Source organism: Microplitis mediator, chromosome 7 (assembly GCF_029852145.1).
Source record: "Microplitis mediator isolate UGA2020A chromosome 7, iyMicMedi2.1, whole genome shotgun sequence".
Taxonomy (NCBI): domain Eukaryota; kingdom Metazoa; phylum Arthropoda; class Insecta; order Hymenoptera; family Braconidae; genus Microplitis; species Microplitis mediator.
Genome location: NC_079975.1, coordinates 18,529,846 through 18,556,370, shown reverse-complemented (window position 1 = coordinate 18,556,370; position 26,525 = coordinate 18,529,846). Strand labels below are relative to the sequence as shown.

Sequence of the window (26,525 nt, the reverse complement as noted above, 5' to 3'; positions counted from 1 at the left end):
ATATATTCGTCAATGAAGTGATTCAAGTGTATCCTTTACCTTAAACCGCTCTATTTATCACTACGGATCTATAGACTATAGTGTGGCTGTAAATCATAGTACCGTCATACATTCAAGCATTGAGTCACTCCACTGACGAGTCATCAATCTAATATGTACATTTCGGATGAAACCTCTAAAACGATATTCACATAAACATAACATCTGATATCCTGGCAATCAATCTGCTTGATTACATGTTACTATATGTCATTACGGATAATCGAAACGCTACTTTTTAATAGGTGTGTTATATATTTCTGATCAATAACTACACGGAGAATAAATAAATTGCAATATTAATTATCGTAGCGTAATATTTACTATTACACTGTAAAAAATCCGAAGTGAATCCGGATTGAAATTAAATCCGAATTCGCTCCGCCACTCGGAGTTCCGGAGTTTTAAAAAAAATCACTCCGCATGCGGAGTGAATTGGGAGTTTTTTTTAGCGGAGTGATCTCGGAGTGATGCGAATTTCATTTAACTCCGAATTCACTCCGGTCCGGAGTTTTAACATTTAAATTAATTTATATTAAACTGTTAAACAGCGTATGTGTGCAAATTCGAGTGTCTGTGTGTGCGCGTGTGTGTGTTCGGGTGTGTGCGTTTATGCGAATGTGTTCGTGTGTGTTTTCGGGTGTGTACGTGTGTGTGTGTCTGATCGGGTGTGTGCGTTTGTGCGAATGTGTTCGAGTGTGTGCATGTGTCTGATCGGGTGTGTGCGAATGTGTGCGTATCGGTTGATCAGTACTGTAATACGCGAATTTTTATTACGATTTTACTTAGTGGAGTTATATTTTATTAATAATATTTTTAAGACTCCCCTCCGGAGTGAATTTCACTCCGTAGGGATTAAATTAATAAAAAATTATTCACTCCGCGAAAACTCCCCTGCGGAGTAAATTTCACTCCGAGGGGAGTGAATAATTAAAAATTCATTCACTCCGCATTCACTCCGCGAATTTTTTACAGTGTACTATAACTAGTACACAGAAAAAAAAGATTTTTTGGCGTGAGAAATATTTTGCATTATGAAATGTAAACAAAATTTTCTTAGGACTAGAAATTGGCACAAAAAATTTTTTCTCTGCCCAAAAAATTGTTTTTCGCTCTAAGAAAAGTTTTGTATTCAATTCAAAATGCAAAAAATTTCTTGGGACAAAGAAAAATTTTCTTAGGGCGATTAAAAATATTTTGCGTCGAGAAATCTTTTTTTTTCTGTGTATTAAATAATTTAATATCGCTAAAACATTTTATAAATAAATAACAAAATTTGTATTATGTTTAATTATTAATATCTGAATCAATTATTTATTAAAATAATTATATTTCTCATAAACAAGTTATTTCTATCATATATAAATTTATTTAAGTGTTAAAACTCCGGACGGAGTGAATGCTAATTGAAATATCATACGTATCACTCCACTCAAAATAAATCCCTATTCACTCCCCATGCGGAGTGATTTTTTTTTTAACTCCGTGTGATGGAATGAATTTGAATTGAAATGAAATCCGTATTCACTCTGGATTTCAATTCCCATTTTTTACAATGCATAAGTAAAAAAAACTTAAATTTTTAATTCTATAGACCCAACCTATTTTTATAACAAATATTTAATTGTTATTATACTGACTAAATAATCACTATTATTTACAATGAAATAGAAAAAAAACGATGTTAATAGAGGATTGATACAATATATTTTTCTATGACATAATGATAAATTTTGATATATGAAGATTAACGGTACTTTAAAATAAAGAAAAAATTTCTTGAAAAGTTCTACAACGGAAAAGCAATTTTAAATGTCTGATATGAAGCCGTAAAAAATGACCCGTGCCAGTTAAAAAAGAGTTTTATTAATTTATGTTGCATTAAAAAAATAATGATAAAAAATATTGAGATATGTGTAGACGCACTATGTGGTAGTTATCCTCCTTTTTTTTTCGTTCGGATTGTTTTTTTATTAAAAATTTTTCTATTCTCTTTATCAACATCAACATTATTATTTAATAGTCTTTTTCTACAAATCCGATACTATTTTTTTAATTTTTTATTTTTCCGCTTCAAAGAACTACTTTCATCTGATATTTTTTTTTAAGCTCTTTGTACACGATTTATGCATATTATTGTTTAACGATCGTAAATTTTTAACAATTTATGTGTAAAAATCAATATACGGAAACAAAAAGTAAACACGTAACGTAAATCCCAGCATAATTAATGTATATATTTATATACTTAGATATATTGTGCAGAAAAATTCCATTATAAAATGTCAAAGACATGATATTAACTGAATAAATGATACGGGTCAATGTGATTTGATGCACATGAGAGTATTTTTTCTCGTTGAATATTTTTATCGCGTCATTTTTATTTCTCTACAAGCTCTGTACCGCATAATTGATTATAGTTTACGTCTGTCTATCAATATTCATTTACGTTTCTACCACACATATTTGCTGGGAGCATATATTTTATTAAATAGAAAACAATGGATAGAATATATCAATGTATCTACTGTTAATATAATTACAGAACGTCATTCAAGTGAAAATATTTTATCTCTAATTTAATTAATAAAAATTTGTGATGATTTAAAATAAAATAGTTTTTATTATAAGCTTCCAATAATATATCTTATTATTTAAATTTTAACACAAAATCTAATCTATTACACTAATCTCAAAAATTACGAAATGAATTTTTAAAGGATCTCAAAATTTACAAACAATAGGTTTAAAAAGTTTTTTTTTTTGCGGCGTATTTTTTAACCATTACATTTCCGTTCTTATTATAGTTGAATCGATGCTGCTGATATCCAATTTCAAAGTGAATAGATCTACCAAGATCTCGAGAGATTTACTTATATCTCAACTTATTTATAAAACGAGAGATCGAATTTCAGAGCAAAAGAATAGTGGATTTATTGATAGATCTAAGGATATCTTTACAAATCTAATTAGATTTAAATATATATTTATAGATTAAATATCATTTAATTTAATTTCACTTAAGTTAAAAGAAATATATAATTATATAAAATATTAAGTATCAGTAAATATTGTAGGTCCTACATTGGAAGTCCGTTTTTTTTAAGTTGAAGGGAATTTAAAAATACATCAAATGAATCATTTTGAAGTTTTTTTTTTTATGCTTTATTCAACCAAATCAATTTTTTAATTATTAAAAAATATTGAAACACATTCATAATATTAATTCAGGATAAGTTACTTTATTTTATTTTATTTTATTAATCATGTATCACAATGTCATTGAAGATTTGTAATTATCTAAAAATTTTTTTTCAGCATCACTGTTGGCAACCAAAATAAAAAATGAAGGAGTTCCTGCTTTCACAATAAATCTAAAAAAAAAAATTAATGTTAATTCAATTAGAACATGCACTTCCGAAAAAATCTTTGTCGGATTATATGGGAATCCATATAAATCCATAGAGGAAACTATGAATGTAGATAAGGATACATGGAAATCAACATAGAAAAGTACGGATTTATACCGGAAATTCTTATGGACAACGATAGATACCTGGCTTCCCACATAGAAAACTGTTGGAACATGGATTCCCATACAAAAAATTCATACATGAACTTGGATATCTGAATTCTTATGTCAGAATACGGAAAAGTGTAGAACGCTTCACGTATATAGTCCCGTATGTGTGTAAAAACACATACACTTTCCTGCTTAACAGTATTATTTAAATTATTTTTTAGCATTCCACATTTTTCCAATAATTTAAATAATGCTGTTAAGCAGGAAAGAGTATGTGTTTTTACACACATATACGTGAAGCGTTCCACACTTTACCGTATTATAGGGAAGGAGCATTAGAATAGAAGGGAATTGAATAGGATAAGGAAGGAACCTTCTCAATGAAAATCCATATAGGAATCTGAGTATCTGAATTTTTATGTAAAAATTTAATATACATGGTAAACCATGTATCAGTCCACATAGGAATCTAAACAAGGTTCCCATTTGAATTTTTGCATGGTGTAGATTCTCATGGGAATCCACGTAAGAATTTATATAGGAATCTATGCTGGATTTATATAGGAAAGCATATGGGAATCCATACGAAAACGCTATATGAGAATCTTCATGGGAATCTAAGCTGGATTCCCACGTAGATTTTTTTATAAGGAGATTTTAATAAAATTTATTATTTCTGTAAACTTAATATTTAGAAGACTAAAAATATATACCCATTGGTTTTTAATATTGACTCTAATGTTTGATTAATATCCACTTTATGAATTGTTTTTTTATCTCCTTCAAAATAAACATTTACATTAGAAAGATTATAGCGCCGTTCGATATCCCATTCAGGAGGTTCTGTAAAAACTTCTTCTAGTTGATCTATAAATCTAGAGAGACAAAATAAAAATTAATATATATCTTAAATATATATATATATATATTTAAAAAAATATTAGTTACCGAGTATTTTCATGAAAGTTTTGAATGAAATCAGTTTGCATTGTTTCAGGATACAAAATTACAACAGGCCAAATTAATCTATCATCGGTATCGATTCGTACTCTATGCTCAGCTAATTGCGGAATTTGTGGCTCTAAATTTTTCATGTCTACTATTTTTTTATCATTAAAATCAAATTTAATATTACGCGATTTTATTGCTTGTAATAATTTTTCCTCTTTCTTTTTTTCCGTTTCTTCTTGTTTATTTTTTAATCGTTCTATACGCTGTTTTTGTTTCTAAAAAAAGTAAATTAAAATGTAAAACCAATTATATTGTTATTAAAAATATAGTAAATAAATAAAATTTACTCGTTCTAGAATGGCTTTTGTCATCAAGCTTGAAATTTCCGCATTCGGTCCATTTTCAGCGATATATTTATTGCAGAATTCAATACATTCATCATAATTTTTAATATAATAACAACAGCTTGCAGCTCGGGACAATGCTTTTGGATAATTCGGTTGAAGTTTCATAGCATGTTTACTGTCATTTAAACTCGACCTTTGTAATTTATACAGTTTCGATTATATTTAAAATAACAACATCAAATAAATTATTTTATTTTTAATATTAAGATAAAAAATATCAAATTTACCGGTAATTTTTTAACATAAAATGAGCGGCTGCTCTATTGTTGTACAGTTGTGCTCGTATATTATCATCTTTACACTGTGTTTTAATACCTTCTGTGTAACTCAAAATTGCTAAACGATATTTTTTATATTTATAATTAAAGTTACCATCTTCCTTATAATTAGCAGCCAATTCTAGAAGAAATATTCATAATATTGATAACATATAAATATTTTTAAGGATACAAATAAATTAATAAACAATAAAAAAAACCATCTGGAGTATTATCTTCTTCACTATATTTCAATTGCTGAAGACCTTCCATGAGTGGAGAAACTTCTCCACTTTCAGGAATTTCTTTCATAAAAAACGGATGTTTCTCCATCTCTTCTTGCCATCGATCTTCTGGCCATCCTTCTGTATATTTTTTTTTTTCTAAACTATTTATATATTCATCTAGTTCATTATCAAGTTTTGCGGCAAGCTCTAAGCGTTCTTCATCAGTCCATTTTTTTTCATTAGATTTTTTTTTGTCAATATCTTCAGACATACTTAGTTATAAAATATATCTAAAAAATTATTTATAATTAAAAAAATTAAATATCGTATAATTCAGTACTCAGAAATCAGATATTTAAGTTTTATTTCATAAAATTTTTAATATAAATAATACGAAAGCCAACTGTATCGGCGTAATTTTTAAACTTTTATGCAAATGTAAAGTAACATAAAAAATAAGTAACCCGTAATAATACAATTTTACAATAAGAATTAAAAATTCTGCAAATGTGTTTAGAAATTCTCGTTTATGAACTAAGAAAAAAAAACAGCTAAAATCAATATTTTTTTAAGTAGTAAATAAAAATAAATGATTTTATTATTAATTTCATATCGTTGTTCTCATTAGCAAACCTCCTAATTACAGATTTTTATGAAAATCTCATTTTGACATTTTCTGTAATCAATATTCGTAATAAAAATTGTCTGTGCTTGTTACACATTTATTCCGAATTTAAAATAATAAAAGTTATCGCAAGAAAATCACCTATCTTTGACGAAAAAATGTTAGGAAATCGATATTTTCAGAAATTAAAATAAAAAAAGACCATTCGACAACCGAAATAGAAGTAGATTTTTCGTTATTTATTCATTAATTTTCAATGTTTCCAATAAAAACTAATTAAAAACAATTTTTTTTAAACATTTTTTATAGATTTCAACGCCATCAAAATTTATAAAGAAATAGTCCAAATGACAAATTGAGTAACAGTAATTGAAGTTAATGAAATAATCTTTAAAATATTTTGTATGGTAATGCACTATAAGTTTTAGTTTTAAAGTTATTTATAGATAAAAACCAACAAAAGATGGTTTTTTCCTAAGTTTGGAAAAATTTATACATCTATTATTTCCAAACCAATTGACTGATGGGGCTCATCATCGAACTTGACCTAGATTTTCAACCAAATAATAAGTATGCCAAGTTTCATTAAGATCTACTTAGAATTGTATACAATCTGTAGACGCCATCATCGCCACAAGACGCGTCATATCGCATACTTTCGGAACCTACTCGATTAATTATGATAGAGGATGGCAAAAATTAGTAGCCGAATTTCCATGAAATCTACTAAAAATACTTTTTCCATAGGCACATTAATTGAGGAAATGTTATTCTGGATAAGAATGTCTAAATATTTATGCATATCTACAAATTTTTTGCTTTAAGTCGAAAATATCTTTTTACAGTTTTTTGGCTCCTCTTTAAAATTTATAAAAATTGAGCTGAAGGGTTTGATACTGAAAACGACGATATCTAACTCAAAGAATAATTTTCTTAATAGAAAAAAATCGAAATTTATTTACTGATTAAAAAAAAAAAAATAAGATCATCGTATCGTGAACTACACTTAGATTTCTCCGAATTAGAAAATCATAGTAAACAAAGCTTTCAAGTTTTCACATTAAAAATATATTAGATTGAATATTTTCAGTAGCATAATTTCTTATAGAAAAAAAAAAACAATATCTTCAAAGGTTATTTTGTCTTTTAGTGCTATGGCTCAACGGTATATAGAATTCAACAAAAATTAAATTACAATAAAGTAAAATTTAAGGAGTTATCATGCGTTAATCAAAGTAAATTTATTCGGAATAAATCATTGATTACCACATACACACGTTAATGCAACAGTTGATCTGACAAGGATTGATCAATAGATCAACAACTCATTTCATTTCGGAGTATATGATTCAACCCCTGAACTTAACTTCCCCAGTGGCAATTATCATCCTAATACATGATTTTATCACTAGAAGTCACCTTATTTGAAATCGACTACGAATGTAATCGAGGGGAGCCAGATGAGGTCATAAAATATTTGATAAAATCAATTTTTGTTAACAAAAGAAATTGTGACAATCGATATACCCTGTGGATTAGTCCTATAATTTACTGGCGTACACAAGATCAATGAGCTTAAAAAAGTTATTACATTTATAATTTTAAGTCCATCATAATCAATAATACTTTTAGTGAAATTTACATTTTCGAAGTCGACAACTTTTTAAGTTCGATTTTTTTTTTCTTGTAATTATAGAAAGTGGGGCTTTATTTACTTTGACCAGTCAAATAACTTTGTTGCAGCGTTAAATTTGATTTCTTTCAATAGATAATTTAAGTCAGCGAATAAATATTCAAAAATAAACGTAACATTTTTGAGTTTCTTATAAAAATTTAAGAAATAAAAATAAAATTAAAAATTAAAACGGATGATTCTGGTTGTTTTTATTTCAAAATTTTTCATTTCGATTTTTTATTTGACTCAAATTAATTAAGAAATATTGGGAAACTATAATTTTATAATAATTTATACGGGTTTGTAAAATGAAAAAAAAATCAACAGCAGCGCCGCTAAACAGAAAAATTAATCGCAAATTTAAGTAAATTCGATTACTTAATGGATAATTTATTGAATTAATAGAACATTGATTACAGCAAGTGAACGTCTATTTAATTCGAGAAGATAGGTCATTTACTTGATTCGATAAATAATTTTATTGCCACGACATATATCTATAATAATATTATATTTACTTGCAACTGTAAACTATTCTCAGTGTAAGCACGATGATCCCTAGGGGTCTGCCCTGTGAGTACATAATTTGAATTGTTTTCAAACAAACATAACTTACTCAAATATTAATATTTTGCTCTGTTCATTTTAATTAATTTATTTATCCAACTTAATTAAGCGATTAAAAATAAGTTCTAGAAAACTCTCAAAGAAAAAATTCTTACATGCCAAAGTAAATTGAGCTGTAGATTTTTTTTTCTTCTTTTAATGAAAACATCAAAGAATACGAAAAAAATTAATTAGGTCAAAATGATATCTTTTTTCATAATTTTCCCTTGATCATATATTTTCATTAATACTTATATTTTTAATCAATCAATTCTTGGTTACATTAAATCCAATTTTTTATAACTTTGGTTTTTTACGTATCTAGTTAACTATTTTTCCAACAACTTTACAAATTTACTAAGATCTAGATCATAATAAATTGCAGTAGGTTTCATTCAAATGAATTGATTTAATCAGACAAAAAAAATAGAATAATTTTTGTAACGCAATATCTCTAGAATTAATAAATGAATAATTGTAACGAGTAGTCTTACGACGGTGAAAAACTTTTGTAGCAATAAAATGATAGAAGTTAAAAATATATATTTTTTTTTTCATTTTCAAGTGTTGAAAAAAATATTATTCGATTAATGAAATCAAAAAAAATTATTAAAATGTTTTAAAAAAAAAAATTTTTTTGATTCAAACTGAGATCAACGAATCGTTCAAAAAAAATTTCTCTGTAAACAAACTGCATCGCCAGTCTAATAAAGAATATCTTCCAGAAGTATTAAAATACAAATGCATTTTATAAAAAAAACCATTTGCAAAAATTTTTAAATATCAGTATTTAAGAAATATTTTAAATACTGAAAAGGTATTTAAATTATCTGGATAATTGATTAAAAGTATTTTATCGACGTATACATTTAAGTATTTAAATACACGTACCAAGCTTGATTAAAATTAGAAAAAAAAAACTTTATAAACAGGTTTTTGTCGGCAATTTATCAGAAGTATTTTATCGAAGTTTGTACTGGTAAAAAATACTTTCTTAAGTACTTAAATACAAACATCAGACATTATTATGCTTGAAAATTTAAGTACTGAAAACAAAATCAATTCAAAACAACATCCTCAAAAACGTTTAATATAAAAACAAAAAACATCTCATTGATACGGAATACGAATAAGATTAGCTTAGAAATAGTGACTTTTTAAAATTTTTTTGACCCCTTTCTCTAATAACCTTTTAATGAAAAGTACTCAGTTTTATTTTGTTAAAAGCAAATAAAAGCTAACAAACCAAGATTTAATTTAAATTTTCATGTTTTTTATATCATGATCATTTTTAACAATTTCATACACTGAGAAAAAAATTTTCTTCTGACAACTAAATTTGAATTATGACAACAAAATGATTTGATTGCCCAATGCCAATCATATATTTGGTCGTTCTAGCTAAATATTTTATAATCCACCCCCTGATTCAGAAATCTCATTTGGAATGATTCAATCCATGCTAAAGTGTATATCTATATATAGTGAATTTTGCCAACTTTGAATTGTTTCGGATCGTATTTGAATTATTTCAAATTAGGTTTCTCAATCAGGGCCAACAAAACAAATTATTAGAAACTATATAATATTTAGTAAAGATAATTACGCGTTAAGTAACAAGCATACAATTAAATTAATTACCTGTAGAGCTTATAAAGTAGTCATTATAAAATATATTAGTGAGCCTTAGAAAATGAGCTATTAATAATAATAAAATATCATTTTAAAATTACAAAATATTTATTTGACAATTAAATAAATCCATATTTAGAAAAGTAATTTATTTCCTTGACACCGTCTTTTTTTTATACTATGACAACAATTGTTCAGGGAAACATTAATGTCATAGTGTAATACAGGATACCTTATATTACTATCAAAAAAAGGTTATCGTCACTCAGCTAATTTACAGCGAGTAAACCGCCCTATAAATGGTTCAAGTTAGGAATATAACAGTTCTGAAATAAATTTCTTACCATGGACACTACAAGCGGTGGGTGCGATCTAGTGGCGAGCACCGAACTACTCTCGCTGCTGCTGCCTAGCACCATAACTTCCTCTCCTCCATATTTATCTTTTCTCCAAAAAAATCTTCTCTTCGTTTAAGTCTTGATATTAGCCAACAACAACGGGAGTAGTTCGGTGCTCGCCACTAGATTGCACCCACCGATTGTAGTGTCCCTCGTAAAAAACTTATTTCAGGACTGTTATATTCCTAACTTGAAGCATTTATGGGACGGGTACACCTCTGTTATTCAAAAGAGTAACAACTGCCTTTTTTATGGTAATTTATTTTGTATTACATTAAGACATTAATATTTTCTTGAATACTTATTCTCGATACACAAAAATAAAAGTAATTTATACTTAATTACAAGCTAGATAAAAATTTCATGTTTGAAATTCGAATGAGTATTCGAATAATACGAAAATTTACGAATAATTCAAAAACTAATGGCAAGTTCGTCTTATTGCTCAGAGTACGTATTGTCTCCATCTATTTTAACTAATCTAGACCAGAGTTCAGAGCAAAAAAACAGACGTAAATGTACGCTAAATAAATATGATCAGAACAGCAAGCCGAACGTCCCAAGTAGCAAATGTTTTTTGACCTATCGATGAGGCGCCAAAATGTTGGCTAAACAATCAGAAATTTGTGTCATAAAAAAAATATCTGCTTAAAAGACTTGACACAAACGGCAAACAGGTAATTGTAAATAATTATCAAACAAGTTATCTGAACGACTTTTCAATTGAGATGATTTTTTTAAAACAAGAAAAAGAACACAAATTTTCTATAACTCCTAGGACCAACACCTCTACCTTTTATTTATATAAAAAAAAAAAACTATTCCTTGAAACACAACAAAATTTGACTTGCCCTTTTTAAAAGATCTTTAGGAGATCTTAAAATTATCTCTGAGCTACTTTGGTTGTCATAACGTATATTTCAAATAATTTGAAAACTCACTAAAATTTCAAAAATTACGAAATACGAATAGATCGAAAAATTTTAATTATTCGCACATCCTTAGTTTTTAGTTTTAATTTTGTAATAATCTTCTGCTTTTATGAGCACCCAAAATTGTTTTTGAGAAATCTACCTTCAAATCTGACTACTAGGTGGCGATTTCTTCGTTTAAAGTGAAATAAAACTAGGTTATGCAAAACACTAAACCGAAATTATAAGTCGATATTTAAAAAAAAAATAATTTGACAGCATATGAAATTTTAATAATACAATTATTATGGTATTTAAATTCTTACAACATTCAAAAACTTAATTTTTTCCCTATTTTCTTTGAATTTAAATTATACTGTCCTAAACTACACTCCCATTAAAATTATAATTTCTATTATTACCTAAAAAGTACTTAAATGTTATAATTCAATTACTTCATAAGACTGCTAGTTACAATTAAACAAATTGATCAAATTTAGAGATCAATCAACCTGTCATTGCGCACATGTTATTTTAGAATTCACTCATGTATGAGCAACCAGCGGTAAGTTAGTAATTTGTGAGAATTACATTTGACAGCACGCAAGCTTAAAGATTGTGGAGTTTTCAAATTATTAAAAATGTATTTTATTTTCTGTCATAAATCATATAATAAATAAATATAAATTTTATTTACCTAATTGCAATAAGACAAATCTACAATCTGACAACGATTGGATAAAATAATAGGTTATGTTAAAGACAACACATGTGCTGGTTGTTCACTGGTGTTTTTTTTTTTTTTACTCGACTTGTGTTTATGAATGAACCACCAGAGAGCACGGCAACTGCTGGCATATAGTAATATAATTTTATTACTAGAATAATATTTATGTTTTCATCATTGCTGACACATGTTGACAAGTCCATCTCAATTCTTCCCACTACAATTTTACTCCAGAGCTAGAAATATCAGCTGAATTATCATAATCAGTATTTTTTCATAAATCACGTGAATCTACCAAGTATGTAAGTCACACTTTTAAATAAAATAATATTTTTATAAAATTAAGAAAACTGAATTATTAGTAAATAAATAAAATTTATAAATTGACAAACTATTATAATTTTTTAGTTCACATTAGACAAAAAATGTCGATATCTAGATTTACTGGTATTGAATTGGGACCACCTATTGAAGTTTTTGCACTTCAAAAAACATTTGTCGATGATAAGTTTGAAAATAAAGTCAGCCTTGTTATTGGTGGTAAGTTAATTATTATTACTTTTTTTTTTTTCTTATTTTTTATCTTTTACTGATTTACGAAATTCATAATTTTTTATCATTATAAATTTTACGAAAACAAAAAGTCAAAGAAGCTTGTAATTAACAAATAAATTTTAATTTATTAAATTAAATAAATATTTTCAATGTATTTTTTATTACATATTTACACCATCAAGTGAACTGTCGGCTATAACTAACTTGTGGTATCTATAATAGAAATGACCTTAAATTTAACCTTCACAAATAATACAAGATAAATGTTATGTAATAACCCATGCAGATAGAGCCATGATAAAATAATATTTTTATTATCATTAACATGATTAGGAAACATTATCACGTAGTTAATTATCACTTCACATTAATAAACGACATGAAAGCAACATATTTGAATTAATTCCTGTCCGATACTATTCAATTATAAATCAATATAGAAATATTGTCAGATATAAAGTTCAGCATCTCGAATAAGAATCTAAGGGAAAATAGACTCTTAGAAGTTCCATACTCCAATAAGTCATTTATACAAAACGGTCCCAGGAATAGAATTTTTAAACTAGTCAATGAATACTCAAAATCTGTAAATTTCTTTGGTGGGTCGCTTAACTCATTCAAAAAGTCAATTCAAGTAGAAATGGAAAATAGAATGAAAGCTGAGTCCAATAATTAAGAATAATTTAAACTATATGACTATATAATAGGGTGAGCCAAAAAAACCAAGGTTGGTTTTTTTGGCTCACCCTACTATATATGTTTATTTTTTGTGGTTTATTCCTCAAGATCATTTGTTATTTCTTTTTTGTTATTATTCGCACTGTGATAACGCGAATGTAAACTGTAAAATTTGTAAATTGCTGAAAGCGTTAATAAATAAATAAATATTTAATCCTTTTAGCATATCGAACCAACGAAGGAAAGCCATGGGTTTTGCCAGCAGTAAGAAAAGTCGAGAAAATGTTAGCTGAAGACGATGTTCAAAATCATGAGTATCTTCCAATTCTAGGTTTAGAGGCATTCAGCCGACTTGCAACGACTATGCTATTGGGTCAAAAATCCCAAGCAATTCTTCAAAGCAGAGCATTTGGTATACAATCGCTTTCAGGCACTGGATGTTTACGTGTTGGAGCTGAATTTCTTTCACGTATTTTTCATTATGATACTTTTTACTACAGTACACCTACGTGGGGTAAATACAAAATTATATATACATATAATAATAAAACTATTTATTATTTTTTAAAAAATTATATTAACTTATGTTATTTATTCTTCTACAACAGAAAATCACAAACTGGTATTTACCAACGCAGGCTTTAAAAAAGGATGTGAATATCGGTATTGGAATGCAGAAACACGTAGTGTTGATATTGAGGGTATGCTACAAGATTTAAGAGATGCACCAGAAAATTCAGTTATTATTCTTCATGCGTGTGCTCATAATCCAACGGGATGTGATCCTACTCATGAACAATGGAAACAAATAGCTGATGTAATTGAACAAAAAAGATTGTTTACATTCTTTGATAGTGCTTATCAAGGTTTTGCCAGTGGGGATGTTGATCATGATGCATACGCACCTCGTCTTTTTGCTGAGCGTGGAATTGAATTTTTCTGTGCTCAAAGTTTTGCTAAAAATTTTGGTTTATACAATGAGCGTGTTGGTAATCTCGTTGTTGTTATGAATAATACTAAAGAAATAGCACAAGTTAAATCACAGCTGACACTAATCGTTCGTGGAATGTACAGTAACCCGCCAAATCATGGTGCTCGTATCGTTGCTACTGTTTTGGGGAACGACGATTTGCATGACGAATGGTAAATTTTTAATTAATATATTTATTTTTTTATTTATGTATCTCATATTTGTTATAAAAAAAATTTATTCGTATAAATTAATTACAGGAAAGATCACATTCGTGTTATGTCTGACAGAATAAAACTGATGAGAAAAGCATTGTATGACAGGCTATTAAAATTGAGAACCCCCGGCAATTGGGATCATATTATCAATCAAATAGGAATGTTTTCATATACTGGATTAACTGGTAAATTATTTAAAATATAAATTTATTTATTTATTATTAATTATTTTACATAAAATATTTTTTTATAAATTTCAGAAAGACAAGTTGCACATTTAAAGGATCACTATCATATTTACATGCTTCGTAGTGGACGTATAAATATATGCGCATTAACTGATAAAAATATCGACTATGTGGCTAATGCTATTCATGATGCTGTTACATTGTTTTCAGATCCAACGAAGAATTCCGTTTAAATTCAGCCACAAAAATATATTCAATCAATAATAAAGAGAAAATAAAATAAAAAATATTATTTCTTGACCATATATCATTAAGTGTCTTGTATACAAAAATTGTAGTTTTACGTTTAGCGATACAATTCACATCAAACGGTTGAGAATCGAGATAAATAATAAAAACAAAGAGAACAATAATTAATAGAAAAACTATCCTCTTATATACGTATATGATAGCGGACATGTTAGAGAAATATAAATATTAGGGGGTCGTTGAAAATTAAATTTCTTCAAGCGTCCCTTAAAAAATTTTTTCTTCGTACAAAAACATGAGGGAAATATTAAAAAAATTTTTTTTTTTTTTAAATGAAAATAACATGCGCCGCAAGGCAATCAAAGTTTATTTTTTTATGAATCCATGGAAATATTCTATGAAATATGCAGATTTCAAAAAAGTTCGTATAAATGATTTTACAAGAATTTCGATTCTCTATAAAAAATGTCATATCCATTTTTTCAAAGAATGAATATTTAAAAATATTCAAAAAAAACTTTCGTGAATCTGACCTAGTTAATAGAAGAAACATTTTTTGAAATATCAATTAATGTTATGTTTTATATTATTAAAAATAGTCCATCACTATAAGAAGTATTATGCAATTAATTATTATTTTTGAGATTTCTTAAAGTATTCACTATAAAGGATTCACGAAAATTTTTTCTAATATTTTTATAAATACCCATTTTTTTAAAAAATGTGTGTGATGCTTTGCAAAGAATTAAATTTCCTATAAAATTATTTATTTAAAGTTTCTTCCAAATCTGCATAATTCGTAAGATTTTTCCATGGATTTGGCAAAAAATAAACATCGATCTTCTTGTGGCGCGTGTTGTTTTCATTTTGTATAGAAATTCCCTCATGTTTTTGTCCATGAAAGCAATTTTTTAAGGAGTGCTTGAATGCCACAAGGTCGTTACGGGACGATAGCCAATAAGAATAAGAAAGAGCGCGTAAAAAAGTTTAATTTTTAACGACCAACCTAATCAATAGGTCAGTCCTAATATACAAGTTGATGTTAGATTAAAAAAAATAATTTAACAAAAAGTAAAGGTAGAATTTGTTTGTGAGATTTGTTAAATAGAAAAAAAATATTAGTATGGTAAAAAAAGTACAAAGAATTCAATTAACAATGCATTATTGTGTACACATATTATGATGCATTCCGTATTATGTTATTTTTTATGTTTTGTTGAACCACGTGCCAAAGAATCGTAGCACTTGACATTGTGCTCGTGAGTTTAAATAGATTATTTGTTTAATGAAATATAAATAGTTCCGTATACATATATATACATATATCAATGTTTATTAACTCAATATAATTACATATAGATTACTCGTAATGTATCAACTTTGTTACATTAAATTTCTTGAATTAAAAACAAAACATAAAATGTTCAAATTAAATTTTACAAATTTTATTTTCGAATCAGTAAAATTATCGGATATTAATACGCCTGATAAATGTTTTAATAATGATAATAAACATTCAGGGTTTAAATCAATGAGCTTCTTAGAAAAGTTGATCAACAATACTTTACAGAAACAGCAGTAGGATCAAACTATTTTAGCAATAACTGATCGTAATGAGATTGAATAATGGATAATCAATTAAAGTTTTTGAATAGTTATTTTTAAATCTGATTCAGTGCATTTAAAGATTATATACAAACAAATATATACGTATAAACAAATATCAAATTGAAAATAAATACTCAGAAAAAATATCACATAAATTTTAAGTATTCTACGTTAAATGTTTTTTAATAAAAAAAAATACGGTGAAAATTTATGAATTTCATGGTGATTCAAAACATTTACTATTGAATTATGTGAAATAATTTTATTACAAATGTAAATTTTAACAAATTTTTTGGTTACATGACTAAATATATAGTCCAAAATATCAAATGTCATTCATCGGACATGTAATATTATTTGTCGTTTGATGTTAAGAAGTAGCGGTAAACTATTTTTGATTAAATTTAATTCACCGATCAAAATTTGAAACGTCTAATAGAGAGTCTTTGGCGTTTTCTATAAATTTAACAGAGGGCTAAAAATTTCGTATTTTATAAATTCTTTTTCGTCTTCGAGAAAAATTGTTTTAAAATTCTGACTTATTTTACAAGTGCAACAAAAATAGTTTCGTTTATTTTTCTGAGTGAGAAAGAGGTCCGGTATCATTTCACTTTAAGGATTGTTTTATTCATGACACTGACTTTTTCGATAAACAGTTATTTACTTAATCAGAAACTCATATTTTTTATAATTCTACACAAATTAAATATCTACACTTGCAAAAAAAAAAAAAAAAAAAAAAAATTTAATAACTGAAAAAAACAAAAATATAAGAGAAATCACTGAAAAAATTTTTATTTTTAAAATTTTTTTCTTAAAATAAAATATAAAAATTTACAAGTTCCATAAATATATATATTTAAAAAATGTTGTGTGGTTACGACATGATAGATGTGTGTAATTAATAATATTAATTGTAGAAATATTTTGAGAGCTTACAACGAGATTTATGTCACAAAACTAATGCTATTTGTTTGAAAAAATAAATATATTAATGAATAAATAATGTTTATTTTTTTTATAATATAATTATTTACATTTCTCACTAATATATTTCATAAATAATAGTAAACATTACAATTTTCATCAAATAAGAACTAAAATTTTCCTATAATTATTATGAATACGATTTAAGAAATTGAAAAAAATATTTTTTTAATTCGCTACAGCTGCTTATAATTAAGTACTCCATTTAGATTCTTTTTTTTTAAATGTTTCCTTACCATCGGATTCAATAGCTGTATAATAACCCATATCTTCATATTTTGATCGCATATAATAAATATATCCAGAACAGCCAATCATTGCAGTCAAACCTAATGCCATTATTATCATATTCTATAACAAATAAAATATCAACAGTTTATTACATACAAAAATATAAATATTTATGAATCATGAATCATGGTACTGCAAATAGCAGACATTCGACAATTTTATTATTTTTATAAACAAGTTATTTGTAAGTAGAATAAAATTTTTTGAATATACACGGAAAGATTTTTCAAAATTATTCCATGATTAAAAAAGACAATTGAAAAAGATTAGAAATGGTTCAAAACAATTCGATTTTAATACTATATAAATATACATTCATTATTCATTATTGAGTAAATTGTTTTCTTTAATCAGGTTTGACATATACAGGATTCTCCAAAATTAGTTTTACACAAGAGAGACTTAGATTGAGGGAATAATTCTGAGCATAAAGTTCCTGAACAATATTTATTAATTTTGAATATTGTGGGAGTTATTAAATATTCACAATGGCCAATCAGAAACGAGCTTTAGAAATTGAAAAAAATTATTTTATATAGAATTTGGTTCAAATATAAATAGTCAATTATTTTGATGCATTCGAATTGGCGAATAGCTAATAAAACCACCCAGGTAGCATACGTGCCTTTGTGACATCTATAAAATATCAGTTTTTAGGCTACTTTTTGACTTGTCGATTAGGCATCAATATGTTGAAAAAACGATCAGAAATTTATGTCACCGAAAAAATACCTACTTAAAAGACTTAACACGAGTGACGACAAAAAGTAAATTACAAATAGTGGTAAAATAAGTCATCTAAACGACTTTTCAATTGACATGAGACAGGAAAAACAACACAACTCGTCTCTGTCTCCGGAGCCAACATTTGCATGTCGTATTTATACCAAAAAAGATGACTTTGAGACAAAAAAAAATTTGTCTTGTCCCTTTAAAAGACATCTTAAAGTTGACTCTGTGTTACTTGGTCATCCATAAAAAATTTTATTCTAGAATTTTGTCTCGGTTCGGGACTTGAATATTTTGTCTTGATTTTTGTCTAGGATTTGTCTTGGATTAAGTCGTGGTTGCTGTCTAGGATTTTGTTTTAAATCTCGTCTTGGTTTTAGTCTCGTGATTCGTCTTGGTTTGAGACTTGAATTTTGTTTAGGATTTTGTTTTGAATTTCGTCTTGAATTTGGTTTCAATTTCAATTTAACGTTTATTTTGAATTTTTTGTCTAAAACGTTGTCTTAGTTTTAGTCTTGGATTAAGTCATGGTAGCTGTCTTGGTTTTAGTATTTTTTTCGATATTCTATAAGTACTTTCTTTTCTTGTTTAAAAAAAAAAAAAAATTTAATTGCTCCTAATTTTAGTGTCATAAAGAAATTTAATCCTTACGTTAATTTAAATGATACTGAAGTTATTCGGCATTTATCAATTTTTTGATTTTTTCCAAAACGATAAATTATAAAAAAAAAAATGTCACCTGTTATTTTTGTAATTTTCTACATGTGCACATTTTTATTTTTTTTTTTTCTTGTACTATAGATTTTTTGTAAGATATTTTTGAAATATAAAAAAAAATGTATGGTACATAAAATAAAATTTTGATAAATTTTCTTTACATATTACTGGAATAAAAAATAAAAAATATTTTACCGGGCGTGCATATAATTCATAATTAACAGCTTTAAACAGCATTGTACTCCTGAGAGAGCGTATACCATCTCCAGGTGCTACTTTTGATTCACTTTTTGCTTTATCTTCCATTTTTTTAAATCCTATAATAAATAAAATATATATAATAAAAAATTGTATTTATTTATCATTATTCTTAACAAATTATTACAATTACATCAATATAGAGGTTATACTTATTCCAATATTTGTAATACATACTATTTTTAAAAATATTTTATTACAATAATATATTTTTATTGTTAACTTTGTCAATTTTTATATATATAATTTGTTTTTTACTAACAATAATTTTAAATATAATCTTTTCAACAACAAACGTACAATATTTATTGTAAAACTTTTATGTCTAGTTATTGCTTACAAAAAAACATTTCTAACAAAACAACTGTATAATTTTTTTTTTTTATATTAAAAAATTTATTATTCATTTCAGAGTTTAACTATAAAATATTATTTAAATAAATTTATTATATTTATTTATAATATAAAATAATTAAATACTGATGGAGAATTTTGAAAAAGATAAGATAAATAAAGCGTTTCAAATATTATCTCAAGAGGCTAAAGGTAATTAATTTATCATATTTTTTTTTTTTACTAATTTATTTAGTTTTGTAATAATTAATTTGATATTTTTTTTCTAGATTTATATTTATCCGAAGAAATAGCAACAATAAATGTAGAACATATAGCAATAAATCCATTAAAATTTTATCGTGATTATGTCTCTCGTAATGTGCCAGTTTTAGTTAAAAATGGAGTATCTAAGTGGCCAGCAATTAATAAATGGAATGCTAATTATTTCCGTAAATTATTATCAGACAAATTAGTAACAGTTGCTGTTACTCCAAATGGTTATGCAGATGCCGTAATGTCTGATAACAATAAAAAATATTTTATGCTACCAGAAGAACGTGAAATGAAGATGTCTTCATTTTTAGATAAACTAGATAATCCCATTGATGATGAAATTTATTATATACAACAACAAAATTCAAATTTTGAAAATTATTTTTATGAATTATGGCAAGATATTGATAATCTTGTATGGGCTAATGATGTATTTGGTAAAAATCCTGATGCTATTAATTTTTGGATGGGTGATAAACGTGCAGTAACATCAAGTAATTTTTTTTTTTATTTTATATATTTAATATTCACAATAATCTTTATTATAATAATTAATTTTTACAATATTCATTGAAATTAAATTTTTTAGTGCATAAAGATCCATATGAAAACATATATTGTGTAGTAAATGGAGAAAAAATTTTTATTTTACATCCACCTACAGATTTACCATGGATTCCTTATGACAAATATCCATCAGCAGTATATAAAAAACAATCAAACAATAAATGGGATATTATTGCTAATGAAAAAATTAATTTATCAACATGTTTAGATAATATTGATAATGAAAATTTAATACCTTGGATTTCAATTGATCCGTTAAATCCAAACTATGAAAAGTAATTAAAATCTTCAATTTTAGTCTGCCTTAAGTGACGGTAAACTTTAATTTTGAATAAATAAATAATTATAAATTAAATTTTAGATATCCAGAATATAAAAATGCAACAACAATAAAAGTTAAAGTTGAAGCAGGTGATTTACTTTATCTTCCATCATTGTGGTTTCATCATGTACAACAATCACACGAATGTATAGCAATTAATTTTTGGTATGATATGGAGTATGATATTAAATATGCGTATTTTAAATCTATTGAATTTTTATGTCAGTAACAATAAAAAAAAAATTTACTACTCAAATCATATATTTGTAATTTTATTATGCATACCATTAAAAGTTAATTAATTAATCATAATTATTTTAAAAATTAAAAACACAAATACACATAGATTTTAATATTTATTCTCTCGCTTACAATTACCGCAAAACACACTTATTAAAATACTAACAGTTAAAAAAAAAACCGTCCAATCATTTCAAATCCATACAATTATCATAAAATTATAATTCATTGATTATATATTTATAGTAATAATTATTGATCAAATTAATATTGTTTATCAATTTTCAATTCTAAAAACTAGTGTTCTATTTTAATAACTTTAATAAGTGTAAATGTTAATTGTAAAAAAAAAAAATTATGTTCTCGATTAAACAATATACTTTTAACTGAATATCTAATAATGTAGTATCTTTTACATTTTTAAAATTCATTATCCTTTTTTTTTTTTTTGTCAATAATAAATGATTTTATTATTACATTAAATGCATTACTGATATCCGTAACGCCACTTATAATTATTATAAGATACAGAATGATTACGTTTATTTTGACGATTTAATCGACATTTGTCTGAAGAACTTGAATACTCATCGAGTGAATCATCCGATAATTCTCATGCAAAATCATCATCTGGATCACTACTTATAGCACTTCTGTAACTACGTTTTCCGTATCCAGTACCATGTTGAGTTTCATACATTTTACGATTCTCCAGATAACGTTTGTAATTATTTTCACGTTTTCGTCGTTGTTCTTCAGCTTGCTGTCGTAACTTTTCTGGATTCATATGTGATGTTACCATGTGCCGGGTCAATGAGCTCATAAATTTGTAAGTTATACCACATACATCGCACGATAAAATTTCTTGACTTTGTCCTTGCTGTTGAAAAAAATTTAATGACAAAAATATGCATTAATAACAAAAAACAAAAAAAGAAAAATGATAGATTTTATAATAGAAAAATGATAATGATAATTTTATGTATGAATAACTTACCGTAGCTTTTTCACGTACCTGTTGGTGAACCATCATGTGACGCTGTAAATTATTAAGACGATTGAATTCCCGACCACATACTTCACAATCAAATTTCTTATCTGGGTCATGATTTTTCTTATGTACCATTAAATCAGTTGGAGTCATAAAAGATTTGTTACAAATGTCACAAGTGTGACCACGTTGTTGTTCAGCAGCCAAATGAGACGCTTCATGTACTTGAAGTGCTGGCTTATCAAGAAAACGACGACCACAATAGATACAAGGTAACGGTTTTGATTCAGGATTATGGGAACTCATATGACGACGTAATGCAGGAGCAGTTGGGAATGTTTCCTGGCATTCTAAACATTGGAATGGCCGATCACCTGTATGCGTCTTCCGATGCTTAGCTAGTGAATTTTGATCGGGAAATCTTTTCGGACATAAGTCGCAAGGGAAGTTACGGGTTGTGATATCTTCTTCACGAGCATGTTTTAATCTGTTATGACGGAGTAATTGGAATTGAGTTTTGAAACTCTTTTGACAAATTTCACACTTCAATGCATCTGCTGTTGGAATAATAACTTGAGTTCTCTTCAAACCATTTTCATCCTCTGATATAATCAAAGATATAGTGACAGTATTATCCTCATTGTCGACGTCATTATTAGTTGGACTCGAAGTAGATGATCCCTGAAAAAATAAAAATAATTTTTGTTTGAAAATTATAAACCAGCCGTTATCCACCCACTTTGCAGGGCGTAAGTTAAAATAGTAATAATTTTTTTTTGTGATTATAATTATTAGTATAATTTCGTAGCTTCTACTCGCAGCTATGCAGAAATGGTTTATTTGTAACTATCTAAGAACGAATTTACGAAAACTGACTCCCAAAAAAAAGTTGTAGGAGAGTTAATAATAATAAAGACCTTTTTTTTAAAACTATAACTCTAACAGACTTTAAATATGGTAGGTATGTTTCTTATATATTATATATATCTACGGAAACTAGGTTTCTTTAATATCCACACCCAAGATGATGAAAAAAGATTTTAAAAATGTAAATACTCTTATTTTTCAGTTTAATTTCTATAGACAATTTAATTGATAACTATTTAATTAATTATCTATACTTCAATCTGTTTAGAGATTTATATTTGGAACATCCGGTCTTAGTAAGTCCAAGTATACTATGAAAAATATTCCTACCAAGTTCGAAAAGTATTGGACTTATAGATGAGAAACGGGACTTTGTTCTCTTTAGCGCCTCCACAACCACCTTCAGAAGTTAATTTTTATAAACCATATATTTATATGGATGTCTACGTAGAATAAAGAACATCCGTAACATATTTCAAGGCTGTAGCTCTTAGAGTTAGAAATAATTTTACGGAATAATTTTTACGTGAATATATTCAGTAAATTCCGCGGTTAGTGTGAACACGATAAATGTTTCTTCTTTTATTAATATTGATTATTTAGTTATTTTTATTTCTTCATTTTTTTTTTTATTTATAAACAAGCAAATAATGATATTTATTTAAAAAACTAATTGCAGTAAGCGTTATGTTGATTCATACAATCAACATATTATTCAGTTTGAATAAAAACAATTGACATAAAGCGCGAAAATTGAATGTAAATTTTTATTATTTTTAAGGGTATTATAAGATATTGTCCCCCACTTTTTAAAAATATTCAATGACTTTCAACTGTCATAACCGTATATATATTTTTTCAATTAATGCTTTAATTTTTTTTTTAATTAATTGATAAAATTTTAATACCCTTATGACAGTTGAAAGTGATTGAATTTTAAAAGCTAAAAAAAGTAAGTTACAAATAATCAATCAACAATTAAATTATATATACTAAGACCATCTCCAAAACACACAGAATCTAATGCTATAAATTTCACGTCTGTACGTTTACTAGTTTTTACGATTACACGTTACAAAAAAAAAAACGTCTTTTGATTTATTGTTATAAATTAAAAAATCGTTTAAAAATAAATTTACCTGTCGCAGTGTATTAGAATCCAAGTCCTGAACACCTAAAACTGCTTCATCTGATTTCTGACTCAGCTTCAACTCCTGACTTCCTTGATCTTCAGATGTATCAGCAATGGCATAATTACCATCTTCAGTTAAATAGACTGGTTGCATAACGCCATTGTCAGCTTTGAAGTATAGCTGGCCATCCTCATCCTCATGTAAGTATATTTGACCCTAAAATATTATAATTTTAATTACTATTTATTTATTAAAAATCTTATTAAATTAAAAATTTAAAATTTTGATACTAAACAGTATCAATATCGTTAATAATACCTCCTGATGATTTTCCTCTCCTCCTTGTTCCCCCATCATCATTTCATTAGATTCATCCCAGTGTTCTTGCTGTTCTACTTGTTCTTGATCTTCTTGTTCCAAAGCTTGTTCTTCATACTGATACTGTTCACCATCATCGACTGCTGAAGTCACGTACAAGGTTCCCATCTCACTATCTTCATAATAAATTGTTCCTTCTTCTTCAGTAATATTTTCATCTAATCTTTCCATCTAAAAAAAAAAAAAGTCAATCAATTAGATTATATTAAATTAATTATAATATAAAAAATAATTACTTTAATATAACGTGGATCTTCTTGACGTTTAGATGAATCAGATGTTTTTTTTTCACCCAATACAGTATAAACCAAATCATTTTCAACAATTTCGTGATGATTATCATCGTCAGATCTAGTATTCATACTTTCATCATACTCTGAATTACAAGACTTAGCATTACGATAAACATCATCAACTTTTTTAGTTGCAACTTTATTTCCATTAACAGTAATAATTTTGCTTTCAGATTTGCCTTTAGTTTTAGACGATTGAATTGAATTATTTGATTTTAATTCTAATGGATCACTTTCTTCAAGTGTCCAATCCTCATCAGCGTCATAGTTAACTACTTGTCGAGTATAATTATTTTGATGATCATCATCAACAGATCTTTTATCAGTTATCTGTTCTACTTTGTCCTGACTTTGTGAAGATTCATCATGAATACTTTCTGTTACAGAAACAGCCTTTGGTGATTCTTCTTCATCTTCACCCTCAACAACTTCAATCTCTTCGATAATTTCTACTATTTCATCACCTTGGATTTCTTCGGCAGCTTCAGTGTCTTCACCTTCTACTGTTGCATAAATTATTTCTTCCTCCATAATACTACCACCTTTAGATTCTAAAATAGCTTTCAACTCTTCTACTTCCATAGCTGTTGACTTTCCATTATTGTCATCCATACTTTAAAATCCTAAAAGCTAAATACAATTTCTACTTAAGCACTCGTTGTAATAATAATAAATAATTATATAAGCTCAATTGTAACAGACATACGACAATTTTTTTATTACATATAACAAAATTAACTAATTAAAACAATAAAATTTAAAAAAATTCATGAACTGAATTTTGAATTTTCTGAACATGAATTTTTTTATTTTTAATTTATTATTTCAAAGTTTTAAAAATTATCAGATGTCCGCTAACTTTACTATCATAATAATCATATATTTATAAATTTATTTCATTTATGAAACCTATTTTCATAATTATTTTACAAAACTAGAAAAATATAAACAATATCAGGTTCATTATAAGGATTTCTGGCAAAACATGACGCTAGAATCGCATGAATTGTTTTATTCAAAGGCATTATAAAAAAAAAGTATTTGAATTCTTGAAGAATCGAAATTTTATGTATATATTTAAATTGATAATAACTCAACGGAGAAATAAATAAAAATTAAAAAAACAACAATTATTGAATGAATATAATTGACTCCATAAATTTTGAAAGGTTAAAGTGTGACAATAGGAGGACTAAAAGTATTAGAACGAATGGCCAGTAGGGAGCATGGAGGATGCATGATGCGTAATCAGTGACATAGTCATAGAAATGCTTAATTTATAAATCGATTCAATTGTTTATAAAATAGATAATGTTATAGATATTATAAATAATGAGTAAAAAAATTTATTTCAAATGAAATTTGTTTTCAAACGAAGCTTACCAGTCGGTACGGGAATGTCATGAATTTATCAACGGATAGCAAAATGGCTACGATTGAGCCGTGCATGCGTTTTATATTTAATAACTAATTATATTATATCTTTATTGTATTAAATAGTTTTATTATAATCTACTTACCTAATTGGTTGATTAAATAACCATAAATTTATCTAAATAATGATAGTAACAGCAAATATTAATGAATTATTACTCGGTCGATACGCGTCCAGCCGTTTTTCCCATTAATCGAGTGACGCCACCATAATCATAAAATGCTTATCGATGGCTGCTTTTTCATTTAAGTTCCCTATATT

At 26.6% G+C, this 26,525-nt stretch overlaps 5 protein-coding genes across 11 annotated transcripts; 2 read left to right on the top strand and 3 right to left on the bottom strand.

The window, feature by feature from the left end:
- Positions 1-3,209: 3,209 nt before the first annotated feature.
- Positions 3,210-12,082, bottom strand: LOC130670777 (DNA polymerase interacting tetratricopeptide repeat-containing, protein of 47 kDa). 2 transcript variants are annotated; one of them, XM_057474290.1, is made up of 7 exons: positions 11,952-12,082; positions 5,402-5,697; positions 5,151-5,322; positions 4,864-5,056; positions 4,514-4,791; positions 4,279-4,440; positions 3,211-3,416 (listed from the first exon to the last, which is right to left on the bottom strand). In XM_057474290.1, exons 2-7 carry the CDS (start codon positions 5,676-5,678, stop codon positions 3,314-3,316), a joined length of 1,185 nt encoding a protein of 394 aa, XP_057330273.1. In that variant the 5' UTR covers positions 5,679-5,697; positions 11,952-12,082; the 3' UTR covers positions 3,211-3,313. The 2 variants fall into 2 exon arrangements, with proteins under 2 accessions (XP_057330275.1, XP_057330273.1); XM_057474292.1 differs by lacking the exon at positions 11,952-12,082 and having other exon boundaries at positions 3,210-3,416.
- A 58-nt stretch (positions 12,083-12,140) lies between these two features.
- Positions 12,141-17,226, top strand: LOC130670776 (aspartate aminotransferase, cytoplasmic). 2 transcript variants are annotated; one of them, XM_057474289.1, is made up of 6 exons: positions 12,141-12,279; positions 12,390-12,521; positions 13,438-13,728; positions 13,823-14,357; positions 14,445-14,587; positions 14,663-17,226. In XM_057474289.1, exons 2-6 carry the CDS (start codon positions 12,407-12,409, stop codon positions 14,821-14,823), a joined length of 1,245 nt encoding a protein of 414 aa, XP_057330272.1. In that variant the 5' UTR covers positions 12,141-12,279; positions 12,390-12,406; the 3' UTR covers positions 14,824-17,226. The 2 variants fall into 2 exon arrangements, with proteins under 2 accessions (XP_057330272.1, XP_057330271.1); XM_057474288.1 differs by having other exon boundaries at positions 12,147-12,283.
- LOC130670784 (small integral membrane protein 8) lies at positions 17,001-19,794 on the bottom strand. 2 transcript variants are annotated; one of them, XM_057474301.1, is made up of 3 exons: positions 19,563-19,794; positions 19,367-19,488; positions 17,001-17,785 (listed from the first exon to the last, which is right to left on the bottom strand). In XM_057474301.1, exons 2-3 carry the CDS (start codon positions 19,475-19,477, stop codon positions 17,627-17,629), a joined length of 270 nt encoding a protein of 89 aa, XP_057330284.1. In that variant the 5' UTR covers positions 19,478-19,488; positions 19,563-19,794; the 3' UTR covers positions 17,001-17,626. The 2 variants fall into 2 exon arrangements, with proteins under 2 accessions (XP_057330284.1, XP_057330283.1); XM_057474300.1 differs by having other exon boundaries at positions 19,607-19,793.
- LOC130670778 (bifunctional peptidase and (3S)-lysyl hydroxylase Jmjd7) lies at positions 19,283-21,233 on the top strand. Of its 2 annotated transcripts, none has more exons than XM_057474293.1 (5): positions 19,283-19,440; positions 19,842-19,975; positions 20,053-20,532; positions 20,628-20,880; positions 20,967-21,233. In XM_057474293.1, exons 2-5 carry the CDS (start codon positions 19,912-19,914, stop codon positions 21,154-21,156), a joined length of 987 nt encoding a protein of 328 aa, XP_057330276.1. In that variant the 5' UTR covers positions 19,283-19,440; positions 19,842-19,911; the 3' UTR covers positions 21,157-21,233. The 2 variants fall into 2 exon arrangements, with proteins under 2 accessions (XP_057330276.1, XP_057330277.1); XM_057474294.1 differs by having other exon boundaries at positions 19,348-19,574.
- Positions 21,234-21,450: 217 nt separating this feature from the next.
- LOC130670775 (zinc finger protein 652-A-like) lies at positions 21,451-26,509 on the bottom strand. Of its 3 annotated transcripts, none has more exons than XM_057474287.1 (6): positions 26,350-26,509; positions 24,773-25,459; positions 24,477-24,707; positions 24,165-24,374; positions 22,183-22,839; positions 21,451-22,047 (listed from the first exon to the last, which is right to left on the bottom strand). In XM_057474287.1, the coding sequence occupies exons 2-6, from the start codon at positions 25,439-25,441 to the stop codon at positions 21,781-21,783; spliced, it is 2,034 nt and encodes a 677-aa protein (XP_057330270.1). In that variant the 5' UTR covers positions 25,442-25,459; positions 26,350-26,509; the 3' UTR covers positions 21,451-21,780. The 3 variants fall into 3 exon arrangements, with proteins under 3 accessions (XP_057330270.1, XP_057330269.1, XP_057330268.1); XM_057474286.1 differs by lacking the exon at positions 26,350-26,509 and adding an exon at positions 26,213-26,323 and having other exon boundaries at positions 21,452-22,047; positions 22,165-22,839; XM_057474285.1 differs by having other exon boundaries at positions 21,453-22,047; positions 22,165-22,839.
- Between the last annotated feature and the right edge of the window lie 16 nt (positions 26,510-26,525).

Excerpts from the sequence above, each read along its gene's own strand:
- LOC130670777 (XM_057474290.1), bottom strand. The coding sequence starts at position 5,678 with ATGTCTGAAGATATTGACAAAAAAAAATCTAATGAAAAAAAATGGACT. Across the intron at positions 5,323-5,401 it reads AGAAGATAATACTCCAGATG|AATTGGCTGCTAATTATAAG; the intron begins GTTTTTTTTATT and ends TATTTCTTCTAG. Across the intron at positions 4,441-4,513 it reads AACTTTCATGAAAATACTCG|ATTTATAGATCAACTAGAAG; the intron begins GTAACTAATATT and ends TTGTCTCTCTAG.
- LOC130670776 (XM_057474289.1), top strand. The coding sequence starts at position 12,407 with ATGTCGATATCTAGATTTACTGGTATTGAATTGGGACCACCTATTGAA. Across the intron at positions 12,522-13,437 it reads AGTCAGCCTTGTTATTGGTG|CATATCGAACCAACGAAGGA; the intron begins GTAAGTTAATTA and ends TAATCCTTTTAG. Across the intron at positions 14,588-14,662 it reads TTCATATACTGGATTAACTG|AAAGACAAGTTGCACATTTA; the intron begins GTAAATTATTTA and ends TATAAATTTCAG.
- LOC130670784 (XM_057474301.1), bottom strand. The coding sequence starts at position 19,477 with ATGGAAGATAAAGCAAAAAGTGAATCAAAAGTAGCACCTGGAGATGGT. Across the intron at positions 17,786-19,366 it reads ATGAATTATATGCACGCCCG|AATATGATAATAATGGCATT; the intron begins GTAAAATATTTT and ends TATTTGTTATAG.
- LOC130670778 (XM_057474293.1), top strand. The coding sequence starts at position 19,912 with ATGGAGAATTTTGAAAAAGATAAGATAAATAAAGCGTTTCAAATATTA. Across the intron at positions 19,976-20,052 it reads ATTATCTCAAGAGGCTAAAG|ATTTATATTTATCCGAAGAA; the intron begins GTAATTAATTTA and ends TTTTTTTTCTAG. Across the intron at positions 20,533-20,627 it reads TAAACGTGCAGTAACATCAA|TGCATAAAGATCCATATGAA; the intron begins GTAATTTTTTTT and ends TAAATTTTTTAG.
- LOC130670775 (XM_057474285.1), bottom strand. The coding sequence starts at position 25,441 with ATGGATGACAATAATGGAAAGTCAACAGCTATGGAAGTAGAAGAGTTG. Across the intron at positions 24,375-24,476 it reads GAGAGGAAAATCATCAGGAG|GGTCAAATATACTTACATGA; the intron begins GTATTATTAACG and ends ATAATATTTTAG. Across the intron at positions 22,840-24,164 it reads ATTCTAATACACTGCGACAG|GGATCATCTACTTCGAGTCC; the intron begins GTAAATTTATTT and ends TTATTTTTTCAG.